This window comes from Papilio xuthus, unplaced genomic scaffold (genome assembly GCF_000836235.2).
Source record: "Papilio xuthus unplaced genomic scaffold, Pxut_1.1 DF824992.1, whole genome shotgun sequence".
Taxonomy (NCBI): Eukaryota; Metazoa; Arthropoda; class Insecta; order Lepidoptera; family Papilionidae; genus Papilio; species Papilio xuthus.
The window spans coordinates 5840263-5861213 of NW_013533657.1; the positions used below are offsets into that span (position 1 = coordinate 5840263).

The 20951-nt window shown below is 33.2% G+C and overlaps 3 protein-coding genes across 9 annotated transcripts; 2 read left to right on the top strand and 1 right to left on the bottom strand.

Moving 5' to 3' along the window:
• Positions 1-146: 146 nt before the first annotated feature.
• LOC106126856 (coiled-coil domain-containing protein 47) lies at positions 147-6357 on the bottom strand. 4 transcript variants are annotated; one of them, XM_013324751.1, is made up of 11 exons: positions 6249-6357; positions 5038-5180; positions 4271-4371; positions 4093-4197; positions 3659-3833; positions 3018-3151; positions 2684-2842; positions 2131-2321; positions 1380-1533; positions 825-959; positions 147-393 (listed from the first exon to the last, which is right to left on the bottom strand). In XM_013324751.1, the coding sequence occupies exons 2-11, from the start codon at positions 5171-5173 to the stop codon at positions 289-291; spliced, it is 1395 nt and encodes a 464-aa protein (XP_013180205.1). In that variant the 5' UTR covers positions 5174-5180; positions 6249-6357; the 3' UTR covers positions 147-288.
• A 3876-nt stretch (positions 6358-10233) lies between these two features.
• On the top strand, positions 10234-16814 carry LOC106126829 (lysozyme 3-like). Its single transcript, NM_001312796.1, is given in 4 exon segments — positions 10234-10363; positions 14405-14587; positions 14739-14812; positions 16649-16814. Coding segments are annotated over 4 exon segments (462 nt in total). The 5' UTR covers positions 10234-10305; the 3' UTR covers positions 16796-16814.
• Positions 16815-18023: 1209 nt separating this feature from the next.
• Positions 18024-20672, top strand: LOC106126592 (insulin-like). Of its 4 annotated transcripts, none has more exons than XR_001228370.1 (4): positions 18024-18113; positions 18310-18451; positions 19522-19719; positions 20498-20557. XR_001228370.1 is itself a non-coding variant. In XM_013324315.1 (3 exons), the coding sequence occupies exons 1-3, from the start codon at positions 19387-19389 to the stop codon at positions 20626-20628; spliced, it is 333 nt and encodes a 110-aa protein (XP_013179769.1). In that variant the 5' UTR covers positions 19167-19386; the 3' UTR covers positions 20629-20672. The 4 variants fall into 4 exon arrangements, 1 of the variants encoding a protein (XP_013179769.1); XR_001228371.1 differs by lacking the exon at positions 18024-18113 and adding an exon at positions 18129-18204; XR_001228369.1 differs by lacking the exon at positions 18024-18113 and having other exon boundaries at positions 18137-18451.
• The last annotated feature ends 279 nt before the right edge of the window (positions 20673-20951 follow it).

Genomic DNA, 20951 nt, shown 5'->3' on the forward strand with positions numbered 1-20951 from the left:
ACGCAAGTCAAGGACAAACAATGTATTAAATCTTCATTTTAAAACGTGAAATAATAAACTTAATTCCAAAAACACCTAATCCATATGAGTATTTTACACAGATAACCTAAAATTGTATTTTTTTCTATGAAAATAAACAAAACATAAATTTTTAAATTATTTATTCGCCGTTCTTGGAGTATATTTAACACTTATTTATAATTAACAAAAGGGGAAACACTGCACATGATTTTCATTACGCGAACGACGTTCATATTGTAGGTTCATATTATAGGTTCACATGGCAGGTCACAGAGCTTTCACTTTGAGTTGCTTCATCTTTGGTGCTTTGCGTTTGAGTTGACGCTTCTGTTCCTTTAGCTCCCAGCGGCGTTGCTTCTCGGGGTCGTCCTCCTGGTATCATTTTTTCTTTCATTAGAAATTTAAAAAAAAAAGGAAAAATAGTTTTTGAATGTGTATGCAATATTTTGAGCCTTACTTTAAAAAAAATAGACAACACTTTATATATAATTTAGCTTAAACGTACGTCAACCTTTTTGTACTGTGATTTTTGACAAATGATGACTTGAAAACAATATACATAGGCTTCCAAAATGATTTTTTGACAAAAAAAATAATAAAATACTTGTACTGAAAATAATAATAAATATTTATGGCGAAACATAATAACCATTTTGTCCAATCGATCACCGGTTTTCAAAGGGTTAAAACACGTGTTCAACTAAACAGATTCTAACTATATTTTTTGATGTATAGAATTTACGTTTTGATAATATTTTTACTGGTCCGTGTATGGTTGTATATAAAGCTGCAATGTAACTAACGGCGAGTATTCGTTCCTTCTCCTGCTTGCGCTTCTCCTCGCGCCTCTGCGCGGCCTGCTCCTGTCGCGCTGCGTGTGCGCCGCGCAGCCACGCCTCCGCCACCTTCTGACGTCGCTTCTCGCACTTCGCTAGAGCCTACACATACAGTATATACTATACACACTCCTTAATTTAAAAAAAAACATAACTATATCAAGTAAATAATGTCTATAAAACATAATTTATTGTTAAAAGAGGTTTTTACATCACAGTGTTTTGCAATTTTCCTTTTATTTTATAAAAACCTAACCGCCATAACCGCGCTATTTACTAAGCCTGCGTTTGACAAAAGCAAAAATTTTATCAACAATCTGTATGTCAAAAATGTTTTGAACTGACGATAACTTTCGATAGCATGCTTGTCCCCATTCTTTTACATTTTGATAAATTCTACTTAAAACTAATCAAAAGTTACATTAAGGGCACTGCGTGTTACGTCGGTGGCCTTGTACCGTCATAATATTTGAAATGAACTATACATGCCTAGTCACATATTAATCTAGCTTCTATCCTTACCTCCTTGCTAAGTCTGAGCCGCTTCAGTTTGTCGAGTAGGTAGAAGACGAGCTGCAGGAGAGGGCGCACTTCCTCTCCGCCGCCGCCAGGACCTAGAGCAAAGCTCGCCAGCAATACGCGCTCCGTCTCCGGGGGCTTCGTCATCGCTGTCTCTCTGCAAACAAACAAACATACATACATATAAACTTAACCTTTGCCCGCCATTTTATTTATAATGTATTAAATAATATATTTTCTAATGTACATTTTTAATGACAAAAGATTTTTTTTAATCGGTCAGTGATTTTTGAGTTTTCAAGTACAAATTAAACAAATTACAAGTAAAATAATTTCACACAAACAACAACTTTCAAAGATCTTACTGATATTATAGATGCGAATGTTTGGATGTATGGATGAATAAAAAATTTGTTAGAAGGTATCTCCAAAACAGCTGCATCTGCTTAAATTTGGCACAAATATAGAACCCAGTCTTATAGCAAACATACACTACAAATTATGTTTATTTTTTAATTTTACACGAATGAACTCGCGGGAGACAACTAGTATCATTAAAAAATCAAGTACAACATTTCTAATGTATGAATAAACTGCATTTGGACTAATCACTTAAAAACCGTGTACATATAGGGCAAACTAAGAATATACTTAATCCAGAATATACTAAATGCAGAATACACTAAATCCAGAACATACTAAATGCAGAATATACTAAATCCAGAATATACTAGAATATAGTAAATATACTAACTCCAGCAGCTTGGGTCCGGAGTATTTATCAGAGATGTGTATGTACTGCACATGTTTGTGGTACTGTGAGATGGCGCCGCACAGCCGCGAGTCCAGCACGCCGGCTGTCGCCTCCGCGCACTCGGACAGCACGTTCATACTGACCGGCAACCCGTGCTTCTCACCCGGACGACGCTCCGGACAGAACACGCTCTAAACATAAATAGGAATATTTTTATTTTAGTCTGTCTGTCATTAAGGAAGCTAATGTATACAGGAACATTATAGACTATTTTTGTAATTTACTGACAAAGTCGCGGGCGACCACTAGTAAATGTAAACTACGAGTAGAATTATAGATAAAAACGACAATACCAATATAATATTTAATTTTGCATTTATAATAGTAAAGATGACAAAGGAGCAAACGGCCAGCTGATTTCAATTGGAAGATGGGGATGCACCGAAATTTGATTTTCCCCTTCCTATCCCCTACTCTACTAAATCCATTTCTCATCCCGTCCTTATAAGAACCACATGCTCGTACGGCTCTACCAGTGTAAAACAAAACATACCAAATCCTGCATCTCCTTGGCGAGACGGGTGGCAACCTTCTTCTGTGCGACACACAGTATGAAAGGATCGCAGTCATCCTTGCCGAGCTCAACCCGCACCAGCAGTGTGTCTGGTGAAGGACGGACCAGGTCCATCACCACATGCACTAGATCTTGACGCTTAGAATAAAAATAATTACTTAGAAATCTGAAATATACAGCTAAACTGATTTTTAAGAAATTTTATATGAATATTCAGTAACCTGAAAATCGGCTACTATTCATTTGTTAATCCCGAGCGGACGGAGTCGCGGGCGACACCTAGTGTAATAAAAAATCCACCAATTGCTGTTACCTTGATAAGTTTGAGTGTAAGCAGCATGCCCTCGCAGCAGACTCGTCCACTACACCACATAGTGAAGCAGTGCTCCGCCTCCCGCCGCCAACCGCGCTCGCCTTGCGCGCACACCACGTCCGCATCTGTCTCCCCTGTACACACGCATACTGCACTGCACACTGACCTACAACTTTTTATTACAAAGTGGCCACCTGGATTCTCCGAAATAGCGAATCGACTGCTGACCATTAGCACCTAGTATTGCAAATAAATAAAGAGCGTCGGTGGCTCAGGGGTCAAGCACTTGACTTGCAATCTGCAAGTTCGAATCCCACCATGTACCAATGTGTTTTTCGATTTCCGATTTTCATATGTACAGTTATCCGACGTTCTTACGGTGAAGGAAAACATCGTGATACAACCTGCACATATCTGAGAAGAAATTCAAAGATATGTGTGAAGTCGACCAACCCGCACTTGGCCAGCGTGGTTGACTATGGCCTTATCACCCCCAACTTAGGATAGGCTCCGAGCCCCTCAGTTGGGACATATAGTGAGCTGATGATGAAAGTATCATTTTACAAATACAGAGTTAAATATTTAATAGTTAATTTCTAATGAAACTTTCATAATATTCTAAAATAATATTTATAACTTACCGACTAAAGTAAAATTATCTTCCAACAATGGTTTATGGAGCTTCAAAAAGTTGACAGCAATTGATGTGTTCTTTGCTCTACCAACAACGTAGGCTATCGCGTACGCGACCAGGGCACAGCACAGTATGCCCTCTAACCAATACGCATCCCATCGAGGTCTCACTGATATAGGAACCTAAAAAATATACAAATTACATTACTAAGTAAGTTTTTTTTTAATTCAGCGCATACAGAGTCGTAAGCGAAAGCTAGTTTATTTATAAAAGAATCTATTCATTAATCTATGAAATTTATTTTTCAATGATTATAGAACAATAAGCCAGTAACTTAAACAAATTCGTACATCACTAAATAAAAATCTTTGTAAAATTTGTATTTTAAAAGATCATGTGTTTTGTTTATGTGCAAACCAATAAATTGTATATTACACTCACTTCAGATATTGTGATCTTGGGTTGTTCCGAACTGCGCGGAGTACTGTCTTGGAAACCTTCAAATTCTTCAGGATCTTGGAAATGTTCAAACTCATTGTCTTCGTCCTAGAACACCATGATATATCCTACATCAATAATACCATTTTAATTTGATATTCATTATTTAAAATTAACAAACCTCCACAAGAATATCATCTTCAATATCATTTTGTTGTGAAAATTTATCTATTATTGGAGTTTTCTTTTGTACAGGCGCCTCTTTTTCTTCTTTACTGAAATCTAAGAAAAAGAAAAAGCAATCAGTCAAAGGCAAGACCAGTTTCTACTATCCACATATTTGTCATAGAGACTTTATCTTACTAATATTATAAATGCAAATGTTTAGATGGATGGATGGATGGATGTATGTTTGTTTGAAGATATCTCCAGAACGGATTAACAGATATAGATGAAATTTGACATGCATATAGAACATAGTCTGGAAGAACACACACTACTATGTTTTTTTTATTCTGCACGGACAAAGTCTCAGGCAACAGCCAGTACACACAGGTGTTTTAGTAAACATAGTTTTATATGACACTAGCGGACCCGACAGACGTTGTCCTGTCTACACGTCTTTAATTTGAATAAATTAATATGAAGTTAATATTTGATGAAAATTGTAAATCTAAACCATTCCCAGATCCCCATGAACACACACAAAAAATTTCATCAAAATTGGTCCAGTCCTTTGAGAGAAGTTCAGTGACATACACACTCACAGAAGAATTATATATATAAAGATGACTACAATAACAACAATATAACAGATGCAATAGTATTAGTATTTTGGATGAGGACAGTTCATGGATTAGCTTACCAAAGAACCCCAGCAACCTTTTTATGTTACTGTCCTCTGGGAGCCGAGCAGTGTATTATAAATATAATTGAAATTATTGATACCTGCTACAGTTGCATCATCGTCTGCATCAAACTGTTCAAATTCTGCAAAATCATCATCTTCTAATGTTGTATCTTCAAATGCACTAACATATACACTGCATAGAAGTAGTGCTATTGGTAATAGCACAAGACGCATTGTGCTGCTGCAAATTAATAAATATTAAAGTTACATGCTTGAGCCCCGAGCAGTTGATGGGTCAATAGGCATTTACTAAGTTAGAGAGTACTATATTTTGGCACACCACTTAATCAGGTGGGATCATGACAAACATGGAGGAAGTGACTCACTGGTGTGAGCCAAGAACCACTTTGGGTCACTGTGCTAGCAAAATATTTAAGCTTTTAAGATAAATTTAATTAACTACTAAAGAAAAGGCCTAACTAATGTTTTGATAATGTAGATACAAACATATTTTTAATTAAAATAAACTAATGTTCTGTTAATATAAGTATCAACATATTTAGGTAGTTTATTTACAAAAAATTGATACCTTACTATGATAAAAAATGTTAGTCTTGTGATTCTTTTTTATCTCTCCTTCAAGGTTGATTACAAATAAAGTTCTTAGCACTGTTGAGACAAGATTTAAGTGAAATCTTTACGAAATGAGTTTGCAATAAAAATTAAAACAACCTACAATACAATAAATTTGAATTCAATTTATCTTCTCTCAACTGTTTTCCAAAATGGTTCTTATTTATCTTATTTACTCACTATTATTTAAAACACAAAATAACTATAGTAAAAATGTTATCACGTTGTTATTTACTTATTTTTAGTTTTTTATTTTTTACTTACAAAATAAATTAAAAAGTGCATAAATAAAAGGTGACATTGAACTGAACACAGTGGCATTGGAATCTTAATGTATTTAAAGATACTTAGCGCAAATACGATGTTTTATACCGTATCGAGTTACGAAGTAACAAGATTAAGGTAAGGGTCATTAGCCATGGCCTAGTTTGGCAAGTCATCAAAATATTTTCAAAGTCCAAATTCCAGAGATTTACTAAATATTATTTACAAGTAAATTTATCGTTTTTAAAATATATTTACTTATCATTGTAAAGATGAATACATCAAGTTTAAATTGTACAAACCTTAAATTTATTTATTGACGTAAAATTTTTGGGCACTTTTCAATGAAATTATATGCACATCACAATTTTAAGCCAAAAAATACCTACATTATATTTTTACCTTTACATACCTTTCGTTTCTATTTTAAATATAATATATTATCTTAAATTAATACTGTTTGCACAAAAATGTAACCTATATAAATTAATCTACAATCTTCAATCGTACATTGTACAACATTGACTAGTTTGTTTTCGATGGTAAAATAATTCTTGCTGTCTCCTTTCAAGTGGATGGAGTGAATTACCCAGTAAAAATCACAGTTGAATTACGCTTCGTCCAATGAAAATGAGCTACGCAAGCAGCAGTTATTAAGTCACGTGGAATTTTTTCACGCAGTTGAAAACAAACTCAGAACGCTTGACAGTTAGTAGTTTGGTATTGCCAAGTACTAAAATATGTTTTGTTGCGTTTTTGTTTATGTTTTTAAAATATTTTTATTGTATGTAATTTGTTTATTTATTATACGAAAATAAATGCAACTATTAATTGTTAACCTAACATTGTACAACCTTATAAATTTTAATTTTTGTTCATTAGTGTGGTTGCACGCCATCTGGTGTTGAATAGCTCTAAAGCGCCAATAAAGTTAAAGCTCTCTCTTGAAAAACTTAACAAACAATAATGATTTTTTGCCTTTCATCATAGCTTTGGTCCAAACATTTTTATACTAATATCCATACAGACTGTCGAAAAGTTGCAATAGAAATATTTACACCTTGAAAATCTATTTTTCCCCATAAATTGTCTATTTAAAAGATTTAAATCAATTTTTAGTTAGGTATTCGTAATATTTGTTCGTAGTACATTAATTCTTAAAACGGTCAATGACCGCGATATTCGCTGACAGCATTCCTTATATCAATGAATATTAATCTATTTTTATAATTTATATAAAAAATCAAACTTCCATTTTATATTAATTTACATAATCATAAAATAACTGTTCGTAACTGTGAAAAACTAATAATAAAAGTTAACTTTGCTAGAGCTAGACCATTATTAAAATCCTTAAACGTTTAAATATTCATAATATTATAGCTAACTGTTCTTAAAATACAGCAATAAATGCTGATTGGTAGCTAAAAAAAATCAACTTGATTTGGAATACAATTAAATTAAATAAAATATTGTTTTTAGTTCTCAGTCAACCTTATTATCTTCCTCGGCTTAAACTAATAATGTAAATAAATTAGATTTTTCTTATTATTATATGATTACGTTCATAGCTACAATTAACCTGTACGCTCTATGTGGAATTTCCAGCCAGTAACATTGAAATCGATTCTAAATCCGTGTTGCACCTTTTCTTGTAATTTGGGTTCACTCGTGTTATCTGTATTAAAAAATATTTAAGTTTCCGGAGGTCGAGTATTATTTTTCATCGAGATTACCCATTTGATTTAAAGTTATCCAAGATCGGAAAAAGTCTTATCAAATAGTTATGGTGACAATTTGTTATATTCTAAGAGAGAAATTAATTTAAAAGTGTACACTATGAGTACAATAAATCTCTAGACGTTTAAAGACAGCAAATAAACGCTATGATCACTATTTAAACTTCTAAAGAACATTACATTCAGACTGCAGGACCACAATTAAGTAGTTTAAAAATAACTACACAGCTAGATTTCTGTAGAAATCGTATCTAAGAATTTCGCCAGCAACATGATATATGACATCATGGTAATTCCAGATATAAGTTAAAATGCTTGCAAAATACTTATGTAAATTGTGACCACTATTGTGATGTTCTCTATAAGGATATGTTACGTATATTATAATTTTGTCGTGTACGAAGGGCGGTGCGCGGTAACTCGCGTCATAACCTTCACCTTGACATACATCAAAATGATTTAATATTTACCAGGATGATAATATGACTAATATTATAATTGCGAATGTTAAATCCATTTTAAGATCGATGGATGGATGTCTGTTAGAGATATAGAACATAATCGAAAAGAACACAAGGCTACTAAGTTTTTCTTTAATTCCGCGCGAAAGGGGGCGCAGGCGTAAACTAGTGGAAATATAAGTAATTATTTTGTGGAATGAGTTCGTTTGAATCAAAATGGCATGTCATAAAAGTTACTAGCAATTTGGGAAAGATCAAATGTTGAGATTGTTATTCTTTTCGTCGTCCGCCAAAGTATCAAGGGTTGGCAAAGAACAACTTAATATTTAATAATCCAATCTGTAATAAATTAAACAGACAAACGCCATTAAATTGGATATGAATATAATTATAATAACATTTAAATTAAACAATGATACTATTGCTTATTTATGAGTAAATTTTTAATTATTATGTTTCGTTTCATATGTTAAAGTTCATCAAAATATTATAGGGAAGATACTCAGCAATTGGCCAATCAAAGTGTACTATTGTCATAAAACAGGATATATTTAGAATATATTTCGATAGAATTAAAAGCGGTTTTTTTTTTTTTTTTTTAGAAAGAGGTTCGTTAGATTTGTGATTGTTAAAAAGATAAGCATGACTAGAAATTTACAACACTATTTGCAAAAAACCTGACTTATCTGACACTCAGGAGAAGAATACGAATCCGATAATAAATCACTTAGCTTCATACTAATATTATAAATGCGAATGTTTAGATGGATGGATGTTTGTTTGAAGGTATCTCCAGAACGGCTAAAATATATAAGCTAGGATCTAGCTGAAATTTGTCATATATGTAGAACATAGTCTGGAAGAATACATAGGCTACTAAGTGACTTTTTTAATTCCGCGCGTACAGAGTCGCGGGCGACAGGTAATCAAAGATAATTCAGTAGGATAGGAAAAATCTTTTGGATTGGGTAATAATTTAAAGCCATCAATGCGAAAATAAAGTTTGTGAGGAAAACAAGTGCTTCTGTTGTGAAGTCAAGTAGGAATCGACTCGTCCTTCGTCTGATCGTAAACGAACTGTTAATTCCCGTTGCAAAACCACTTTGCATGCTATATTCTTGGTAACTTGGCACACAGTTCTGTTACTCGTATACAAAACGTAGTTAGTATTCATAGAGCTTAAAGTTTATTTATAAATTCTATTTTCAATTGAATATCTTTTAAAGAAATTTCCTTATTAATAAAAATGTTACGCGATTTCCTCCGAAGGGTAATATTTTTCTTCTTTTTATATAAATGAGTGATCCATTTATGACGAGTGCGGCGACCGCTGACATTTGATTCGTATTTCTTTCTTTGGTGTTATTAAGGTATAATCAGTCGGGTTTATTAGATTTTTAATTAAGAAAACCGGTCAAGATAAGCGAAATTAAGAAGTGAAGGTATAATTATTCGTAAAGAGCCTAAAATAAGTAGTATTATTCGGAACACTATTTATGATCCTTGAAATCCCATGGATCCCATATTTGGAAGAAAATATTCAAGGTCAAGTGGCCCATAACTATTTACGCGATTTACCGTAAAATGGTAACTTTTATCAAAAACAGACTGAGTTGTAGATCATAAAATTACCTTTTAAATATATATGCACACTGCATCACGTATATTTGTATACCATTTTTATTTATATGGAATCTTTTCATAAAAACACTATATTTTGAATGTCAAAGAAATATCAGCGTGTGTTCATAATTTATTCACAACGACGGCAAAGAAACATTCAAGAGAAAATGATATCATAGTCTTAAAAGTGGTCGAAAGATCCTGTTCATAATATTATTAATTATTTCATATATATTTTTAATAATACTTTTTATTAATAAAATACAAATAAGTCAACAAATCTAACTACACAAAAACTGTAAAAAAGATAACATGAGATTAGGTACATTATTTATTATGGTTTGTCTAAATATTTTTGCTCTTTATAGATCAGGGGTCGCCAACCTTTCGCGTGTAATACAGATGTTCGAAATTATGGACTAGTTCCAGAGCTGTGACGTCATCCAATTAATATTATAGGTTACATTTCAAAATAAACACAATAAAATTGAATTTCGATAATTTTAAAGATGGTGAATCAGCCACTGTTGTCCATAAAAGCGATGTTAAGGCCATGTTCAATGCCAGTCGACATTTGTTGCCCGCGCTTTAAACACGCTTTGTATAAATTCTATATTTATTTATAAGTTTTTTTTAATCCGCCGCAATGGCATCCGCCTTCCTTAAGTTCAGTGCCATAATATTGTTTCTCAGTTTTAATGCTGGTATGTAATTTTTTCTTCTTTTTTTAATTACAGCAAAATAGAAAAAAATGTTTTTTTTTACTAATTTAATTTTATTAAATAGCTGTTTTGTTTAAGCTATCATAAACGTATTAAAAATATCAAAATTATAAACATTATTTTCAAGTCGTAATTTAATTTGATGTAATATTTTCTAGAAACAAAAAAATCCTGCTAAATATTTTCGACAATTATTTGCTCATTTTTAAAAAGTATTCATAACAGTTTAGCTTGTTTATTAATGATCTCGCTAGCTGATTTACAACGATAACACGCCCTATTTAAAAGATGTCAAGGTATTATAAACAAAGGTCCAAGAAGATCATATATTATCAAAACATAATTATAATAAAATCAAGGTCTACTCACGTAAACGTCTGAGCAGAAAATAACCAAGTCAATCAAAGAAGCTTCCGTGTTACATTATTCCAAACTAATTTGCATAATTCTTATGTACTTATACGTTTCTTAAATATTGCATTGTAATGTAAAAAAGGCAAAGGCAATCAATAATGGCAGCCATTAAATATTTATCAATTATATCCTATTGTTAGAAGATATCGATCTTTGATTACGATTACTAAGAATCATCTTAATGTAATCAATGTATGCAGACATGTCTTACTGTGAGTTTCTACTGTCGTGACACTAACATTGTAACATATTATCTCAATCTTATTGATAGAAACGTAGACAAGAATATGTTTAATACATTTCTTCATTCATTCATTCATCATCAGCTCAATACGTCCCCCCCGAGGGGATCGGAGCTTACCCTAAGTTAAGGGTGATTGGGCCATAGTCAACCACCCTGGACAAGTGCGGGTTGGTTGAGTTTACACATAACATTGAATTTCTTCTCAGATATGTGCAGGTTGCGTCACAATGTTTTCCTTCACCGTAAGAAATTCGGATAAATGTAAATCGAAATTCTAAAAACACATTGGCACATGATAGGATTCGAATCCAGGACCTGCATATTGCAAGTCAAGTGCATGATCCCTGAGCTACCGACGCTCTATACAAATAGTTATATTTAATACAACTGTTATGACAGTGGAATTGCACGGTTAACCGTTGGTTTCTGAGACGTAAATCTCTGTATAAAATATCGTCATCTCTGTCATTATCTTTGATAAAAACAGAGTTAACAGTATGTTTTAAACGGAGTTTACCTCAGAAACCCACGGTAACTCACTTGAAAACGTACGAGTCTAAACGGGTATTTCTTCGCAGTTTTTTTTAAAATAATTATTTATTCGTCTAATTTAATTATTGGAATGGCTTCATGAAGTGATCTATTTATTCATCATACCAAAGGAAATAAAGGTGTGATTACACTAGGCCTAGTAACAACCTTACATCTCATAACTCTATGGGCAGTTGTCACTTCGCTATTTTAGCGACATCTAGTGACTGCTGGCTCGTTTGTCGTTTACTGGAATAAAAAATAGTCACGTTAGCGTTTTATTAGATTTTTCTTTATACAATCCGGTTGTGTTACTAACCAGTCTTAGACTCGTTTGTAGCGGATCAAATTTCTTTATTTCTTTGAACATTTTACTTTTTTTGAACAATCTTTGGTATTTTGTTTAGAATAACACTTTTCTACTAACATTATAAATATGTTTGAATTGATGGATATTTGTTAGAAAGTATTTCAATAACGGCTACATGGCTCTGAAGGAGTTTAATTCCATGCGGACGAAGTTGGGGACAAATACTAGTATAGCTATATACTTAATGTTTCAAAAGTAAACCAAAAATCTATTATACTAAAATAACATAAATTACCTTGCTATAATATATTTTTTTATCGGGTCAATAAACTAAAAACAAAAATTTCCATCAACAAAATCCAATTTTTTCTAAGAAATATTACACATACGATGTTATATGTAATTATTCTCTATGGAACACTTACATAAATTAATATAAAAAAAATAGTTGTCATAGCTTCCGCATTGCGTGAATACATAATATATAAGGCTTATATATATGTAAGATTGCAAGTGCGTTGTTATAATACTAATATTATAATTGCAAATGTTTGGATGGATGTTTGTTTGAATGTATCTCCTAAACGGCTTTATGGATCATGATGAAATCTGGCATAGATGTAAAACATAGTCTAGAACACATAGTCTACTAATTATTTTTTTTAAATACAGCGCGGACGGAGTCACAGACGACAACTAGTTGGAACTAAATCAATAAACCTTGTACATCCATGATCTGTGTTATCATAATTAATATTTAACTTATAAAATCTATAATTATTTTTATGATTAATTATATTTCTTAAACAGTCCTTGAATCCTTCCAAATGTTACTTACTGTTAGTTTACTTTTACTTGTATATTAATTAAAATGTATCTCCAGAATGTCGGCGCAATTAACAGATGCAGAACATAACCTGAAAAAATACACTACTCCGGCTACTTAAGTTTCATTAATTCGGCGCGGATGGAGTCGCGGGTGACAGCTATTTAGAAAAAAAAGTCTAATTACATTTATTCAAAAGCGGGACAACATACATACTCAGGCTTAACGACATAACTCAAGCAATTTGTAAACACATAAATATGTAATTATACAAAAAACTACAAACCAAACAAGCTATTGTTTAACTTTGAGTAACTGAGAAATATTTTAATGTAATCGTTGTGCATGTAAACACAATGAAACAAACGAATCGTTTGTATATATAGAAACAAAGAGTAAACATTCAAAACGGGTATATTCCGTCGCAATAATCGATGCCCTTTAAAAATATATTGTATCCTTTAAAAAGATTTATAACCAGCCAGGATCTACAGTTTTAATGCTGTACTAGCTGTCGCCTGCGTCTCTCTCCGCGCTTAATTAAGAAAAAAACTTAATTAGTAGCCTATGTGTTCTACGAATACCAGATTATGCTATACGTGTGTCAAATTTCGTCTAGATCTGTTGAGAGGTTCCGGACATATCTTCTAACAAATCTATCCATCCAAACATTCGTATTCATGATATTAGTAAAACTAGTTATCGTCGGCGGCTCTGTCCGCGTGTAATTAAAAAAATACAACATTAGTAGTTTATGTGTTCTTCCAGACTATGTACCATATGTATGCCACATTTCATCGAGATCTGTTCTGGAGATTACTTCAAACAAACATTCGCATTTATATTAGTAAGAAGTAAGATTTTCGATAAATTTATTACGCGTTTAAATTGTATTACAAATACATAAGGTATTCCAAGACAAAGATACGTCGTACAACAGATGACGCACTATGGAATAAACTCATTCGCATTCCGGATCTCAAGCCAAGGCTCAGTTACGTCGCTACCTTGACCGATCATCATTTCCATTGACTTGTCTTTTGTTTTTTATTTACAAAAAGATTTCGTCCATATATTGCAAATATTTATGATTTTCTGGAAATTGAGTTTATCTGCATACTCTTAATAAAACTAAACATTAATTTTCGCATTAATTTACGTGTTATGTAGGATTTTACTTCCTTTAGATGTATCACCTTACCTGCCGCCGAGTTCCGTCATCGGACGACACGACAGACCGCCAGGTTCCATCCACACCACCTGGATGGCTGGCATTCCACAACGATGCGATTCTCGCACAATTTCTTGCCTCGCACAGTCGCGTTGTGGAACGGTCTGTCCTCGGCGGTATTTCCAAACCAATTCGACTTAGGGACCTTCAAAATGCGAGCATACCATTTCCTTAAAGGCCGTCAACGCATCTGCAGTTCCTCTGGTGTTGTAGATGTCCATGGGTGTCGTTGATCACCTCGGTGTACCCATCGCTCGTTTGCCCCCTTCTCTTATAAAAAAACCAACATTGTCAAACAAATTGAAGCTTACTATTACTCATTATATTTATATTGTCAAACAGATTTTATTAATTTAATCAGTTCAATACAGTTTGTGTTTACACAGTTATTTTGTTTGTCACTAGAGATGTATATAAGCTTACAAAGACAGCAGATATTTATATAATAGCATTATTATTTTCCCCAGGTTTAGCAGTAGACCAGCCAGTCACCGAGGTGTGTCTCGGATGCCTCTGTCAAGCGGTATCAGGTTGCAAGCAGGGTCTGCAGTGCGATGGTGACGCGTGCGGTCTCTTCCGTATCACGTGGGCGTACTGGGCTGATGCTGGAAAGCCGACCATCGATGGTAGCTCACCTGAAGCACCTGGAGGTAAAGTCACGAGATTACATAGAATAATATCTTTAGTGAATATTAAATTAAATTTTTAAGCTGTTACTTGACTTTCGTTTTCTATGTTTTGTATATAAAGATGAAAGAGATCGTTATATGTTTAAATAACAATTTTACTTTATTATTTCAGCTTACCCCACATGCACTAACGACCCTGTATGCGCCGCCAGAACTGTTCAGCTTTACATGAGCCGATTTGCTCAGGTAAATATATTTTTTTATTATAATTAACAATTCAGCAAATTCAGGTAGCCGGGTACTCGTTTGCCAACCTATACATATAAATCGAAGAACACGACATGACATTGAAGAATCACATATGCAAAAGAAGACCACGGGTTTCATGGTTGAAAATGTCATATTTCTGTCATTGTTCTTTATATAAATTACTAGCTGTTGCCCGCTACACCATCCGCGTGGAATTAAAAAACCAAACTGTTATCAATCTATGCCAAATTTCATAAATATCATTGAGCCGTTCCGGTTATACCTTCTGGCAAACATCCATCCAGCCAAACATTCGCATTTATAATATTAGTAAGATGTAATCTGAAAATTGAACTTATATGCGTTCTGAAAGCTAGATAGCCTTTTAATCCATGTAGTCTGCTACTAAACAAAGAAAATACAAAGATATAAAAACTAAAGTTCAGTGCAAAAAAACGTACAAGATAGCATCAGTTCCCGCCATTAAATTTTAAAGGCCACTTGAATCAGGAACATAAAGATCGATAAAAACACTTGCACTTTAATAAACAACTACAATATATATAGAGTACAATAGCATAGAGTTATAAATTAATAGATTAGTTAAAAATGTAAGAAACAATGTTCCAATGGCAAAGTATACCAAAAGGATATTAGCATAATAATGTGATTAATATATCACCATGGATTAGATATTAAATGTAGAAATATAATAAGTATCGTATGATTTACAATATGCTCTTTATAAATCTTTTTCAACGGATGTTAATCTCTGAACTATTTGTAAAACCATTCACTGGCAGCTCTATTTATTTTATGTCTATGGAAGTGTCAAGTCTGTGGGCGTTTGATCATGTCAATAGACTTGCTCCAGCTCAGCCATTGGTATTAGCATAAGGCGCAGCCGAGCGCGGTGACATCATACGCTTAAATGCCAGACTTTGACTTTGAACAGACAGGACCTGTCATTAAAAATGAACAATAAGTTGAACTTGCTTGTGTGCTCAGTTTGTCTGTGTAATTTTTTTGGTCACAACACCTTGATAAAATTGTTTCAGTTTTACGTTAACAATCACACTCGAAAAGTACATGGTATTGTTATTGGCAGCGCTTTGCCTAATCCGTGTTTCTATAGTCAAAGATCAGCTAACGTCACCGGTCCGCGAATAAATAACAACAATAGATGTCAATGGAAGCCCATTTATCTTGATTATAACTAGTTTACTGTCTTAACCAGTTTTTCATTATAATATTCAAGCATTATGACAGCTCAGAGATAGTTGCGAGCGCGCGAATAAGGCTGTATCTTGCCCCTACGTGTATCCAATGTTCTCTTCAGAGTATTGTGTTAAATTAGAGCTGCCGTAAAGTTTGAATAGCACTGTAGCTATTATCAATTTCACCTTGACCTTGGAAATTATCGATTCTTTAAAACTCAGTGAGCCAGAGGTCATCTGTCGCAATATATTTGTAAAGACACGTCAAGTAAACAGGTATTTATAAATAAAGCAGAAAGAAGAGCTAACAATATAAATACACAAGTTACCTCTGTCTGTTGCAATATTGTCGAACAAGAATGTTGAACCAATGACGTCATTGTTACGTCATAATCTTAAGACAAAACGGCTTGTGATAACAGTGGATTCCCACTGCAGTACAAAAAATATTCCAATCGTCATGTAAACGTAATGACTGAACCGATTTTGACAGTTCAATTATAATTCGATTTTAATCCCTTCATCCCTACAGCTTCATAGGTATGCAGATCATCGGGTTTTTTGCCGCAATTTTTTTTTTCGTGTAAATGTAGTAAAATTAACTTTTTATTTCCAGGATTGTAACGGTGATGGTCAAATCGACTGCTACGACTATGCAGCTATCCACAAGTTGGGCGGCTATGGGTGTAAGGGAGACCTGCCTTTTAAGTTCCACAACACATTCAACCAGTGCCTAGCCTACGTCGCTTCTTACCAGGGTTGAGGACACGACCAATAAAAAATTAAAAAAAAAAATTTCTTCTTCAAAAACGCTCAATTTACAAATATCTAAAAACTACACATTTAAAGTGGAACAAAATGTTATTCTTATGAATGAAAATTATAAAAAAGACTGCAGATATATTTGGAAAGTAATAAATTCGTAAACATTTATTTTAGCTTTATATAATTTTAAGATCAATAAAAAAATTCGGAAGTAAATGTTTCGATATTTTATTCAACTTTCAATCCCAAGGACCGATTGATTTGTGGATTTATAAAATAAAATTAATTTAAAGAAAATACTAAAACCTACTAAGACATTTGTAAGACTCGTTTCCTAAGTAGTGAAAACCAAATGTCTTAATTATTTAATGGGTGTTAAAGATGTGTAGAACGAAAAGCAGGTTTTATACAAAGTCCATTCGCTCCGATGCGTTTCCATAGCGAACTTCAGTATTGTATAGAACTGATAATAACTTTCGATAAATGTGTTTGTCGCGTCCAGGGGGGTGTTTTCAACGTATTTTCGCTTCAAAGCGATTCCATAACGAATTAAAAAAATATATGGATTGACGCGCGACAATCACGTGACTTATCGAAAATTATTGTCAATTCTATACATATTTCAAGTTAGCTATGGAATGGCTTCGAAGCGAATGCACTTTGTTTAATGTAACAGTGCTATACGATTTTGAAGTTCGCTAGAAAGTTTCAAAGTTGATAAAAATTTAATTCTGTTTTTGCGAATATCATAAAAAATAAAATATGTAATGCATGTCAGTGACCAACGAGAATTATTTATATAAGAATTTTAGTACTTATTATGTATACGCGCACTTTAAATAGGTTATCATTCTCGAGTTGTGGTTTTCCCTTGTTTATAAATTTATACCACATGCTTATTGTTTCCTGTTATTTGTTTAATACTAGCATTTCCCGCGATTTCGTCCGTGCACAAAAAAACAAATTGATAGGAAACCATACCGACTCTGTTCTAAATCTATGCCAAATTTAATCGAGATCTAAGTTTTTTTTCATAATCATCAGCCTTTATCTGTCCACTGCTGGGCATATGTTTTTAGATTTTTTTTATAAGAACTTTTTACAAGCAATAAACGCAAAAAAAGAATATCCGAAATCGATCCAGCCATTTACGCTTAATGTCGCGACGAAGGGAAATAGGATTTTTTTTGCATTTATATATATTATATTATAATATAAATTGAGTTCTCTAACATTATGTTTATTTTTTGTTATCTCTACGCTATATAAGGGAATATCACTTAAACTGTCAAGTAGTCGTCAAAAGGAGTTCGGAGGTAACAATTGATTTCTTATTTTTACTTTAAGTTTTAGTTTTTTTTATTTTATTTTAGTGTTTTATAGAAATTAAGACATCAGAGAAGATTAGTAAGTGTATATTTAACGTGCACGTGAAATTAAAAATAATAAATACAGCTTACGTTACTTAATTTTTGAAATCGCTGGAGTTTTTGAATTCGTTACATACAACAGCTTTGCCTGCGACATCAAACGAGCGGCATTAAAAAAAACACAATTCTCTCTACATCTTCTCCAAAGTTGATGAAGTGCTAAGATCCGTTGAGCCGTTCTTGAGATAAATTCCAACATTTGAACTTTCGCATTTATAATATAAGTAAGTAAATGTTAACTTTATCTGATTAGTGTGTTAAGTGATACACTAAATAATATTTAACAATAAACTAACAAAGAATCTATAATATGATTTTAAATAAAACATTAAAAACGAATAATAATAATATAAGTAAGATTTGTAATCGACTACCATTATACCGATAGTCGTATCGGTAAATGGACTGATAGCGAAGAGCTTCGACCAACATCTCAAGAAGCTCTCGCTAAACAGTTGGATTAAGGGCCCGATACAAAAGGCAGTTATCCTAGAAACCGCGCGCATCGTGAGAAGGTTCCTGTCTCTGCAGCCCTGACCACTGGTTGTTTGAGTCATGGGATTCCGCAGCCGGTGGTGTTCTCTTTTTAATATAATATGTTTTGTATATATGTATATATATATATTTTTTTTATATGAAATGTATTATATTAGAAATGTGATAAATAAATGTATATTATAAGTAAGATTTATAAAATATAGACAAATCTAACCTTTTAATTCTTGCTTGACATTTTATGATAATTTTACATTTGACTAGACTTGATAAATCATACGGGGACGAGTCAATGTCGCTCGGACAAACGTAAAGATTTTTATTCACTAAAACAACAAAACTGAAATGATTTTAAATAATTATTTTATATCTAAAAAGTATTATAACATCCAATATTATCATTGACTGTTACATATTTTTTTAAATACTCGTAATCGACACTTGTTAGGGTATATTAAGTTTATGGAAACTGTTATTAAATAGTTCAAACTTTCGTGAGACATTATAATAAACTTATATAAAAACGGCTAAACACTCACATATATTCGTCGTTTGTCCCTCGCTCAAAAAACGGGCCGCGTCCGCGAAATAACACCAGGCCCACTCACCCTGATGAAGGGCCCCCGATGGACTCGAAACTAGTCGGTGCCACCACCGGACGAATATGCGTAAGTGTTTAGCCGTTTTATATATGTTTGTTATTAAATGAACTTCTATTTACATACTTTTTCACATAACATTTACTACCCTTACTTTAAATTGTTGTGCAATCTTAGCAAAATAACTGATTTTTTTAAAGGTAAAATGAAACTCATAATTTGTATTATCGCAACTGGGATATTGTTCGGAAATGTATCAACGAATATTTCACTTGAAGGTGGCAAAGCGATGCATTTCTGTGGTAGAACCTTAATCGATGCTCTTATATTACTATGTACCATGGAAGAAACGCATTCATCTGCAGAAGTTCAACCATCAGAACAGTATATTCTCAAAAGTAAGTATAACACATTTTTGGTAGAGTCATTACACATTCCCCACCGAGGGGCTCGGAGCCTACCCTAAGGTATAGGTGTCGTAAGACCGTCGGATAAATGTACATATGTAAATCGGAAATCGAAAAACACATTGCTACATGGCGGAATTCGAACCCAGGACCTGCAGATCGCAAGTCAAGTGCTTGATCCCTGAGCCGCCGACGCTTATTATATTAGTACCTTTTAATAATTGTCTAAATATGCGAATTCACTACCTTCGAAGTATCACTACCCTACAGAACAAACACGATATATGTACTCTATCTCTCTATTATACTTCTAAAGTACGTTCACACACTGGGCGGAGAGCACAGTAGATTTTTTTATCCCAAATAAAATCGAGCTTTATAATATTTAAGTATAGTTTAGTTTCCCGTCTTTTCTTATCAATTTTACAAACGTAAAAAATGTAAAATTAAATCTTATTTGCTATAAAAATCTGCTTTGCTCTTCGCGCTGATCTTTTTAAACGGACCCGTAGTGTTTCAATGCCTTATTATTCTTCAGTCTCTTCTTTATTTAGAACTAATTGGTTTTTAATGTCATTAAGTGACTCTACAAATAAATTTTATCTCTTTGGGTAGCAATTAACGTTTGCCTTACACGGCCTGCAGTTTGCATTGTCTACTGAATTGCATTATTTTGTACCGAATTGAAACAGTCCGTGTATAAGCGACTTTTAATCATAAAAATCCTACTTACAGTGAACTTAGTAACTATTTTTTTTTTCGTTCACAGATACATTGAATGAAATGAAAGCTAATTACAAAGATATCAAATCGAAACTAAGCAGACGTCAAAAAAGAGATCTTGTTGATACCTGTTGTTATAAGCCATGCAAATATGAAGATTTGAGAATGTATTGTTAAATATAACATAAAACTGATTGGCAAAATAAATAATGGTAAAAAAAATAAAATAATAAGTTTTTATTTTATGTCATTGTCCGTTTATATTTAACATTTATAACTTATAAGAAGTATTTTTTTTTATATCATGAGGTGGCAAACGAGCGAGCGGCCACCTGAAATCGCTGAAGTAGCGAAGTAACGGAGGAGAGGATGCACAGAAAGAAAATATTTTCCCTTTCCATGCATCCTCTCATCCGGAAAGTCCACTTCCACTTCCCATTCTTTCCTTATAAGAAAAGGGTGGGAAGGGAAAGAGGACTAAATTAGGCCTCCGGGACGCA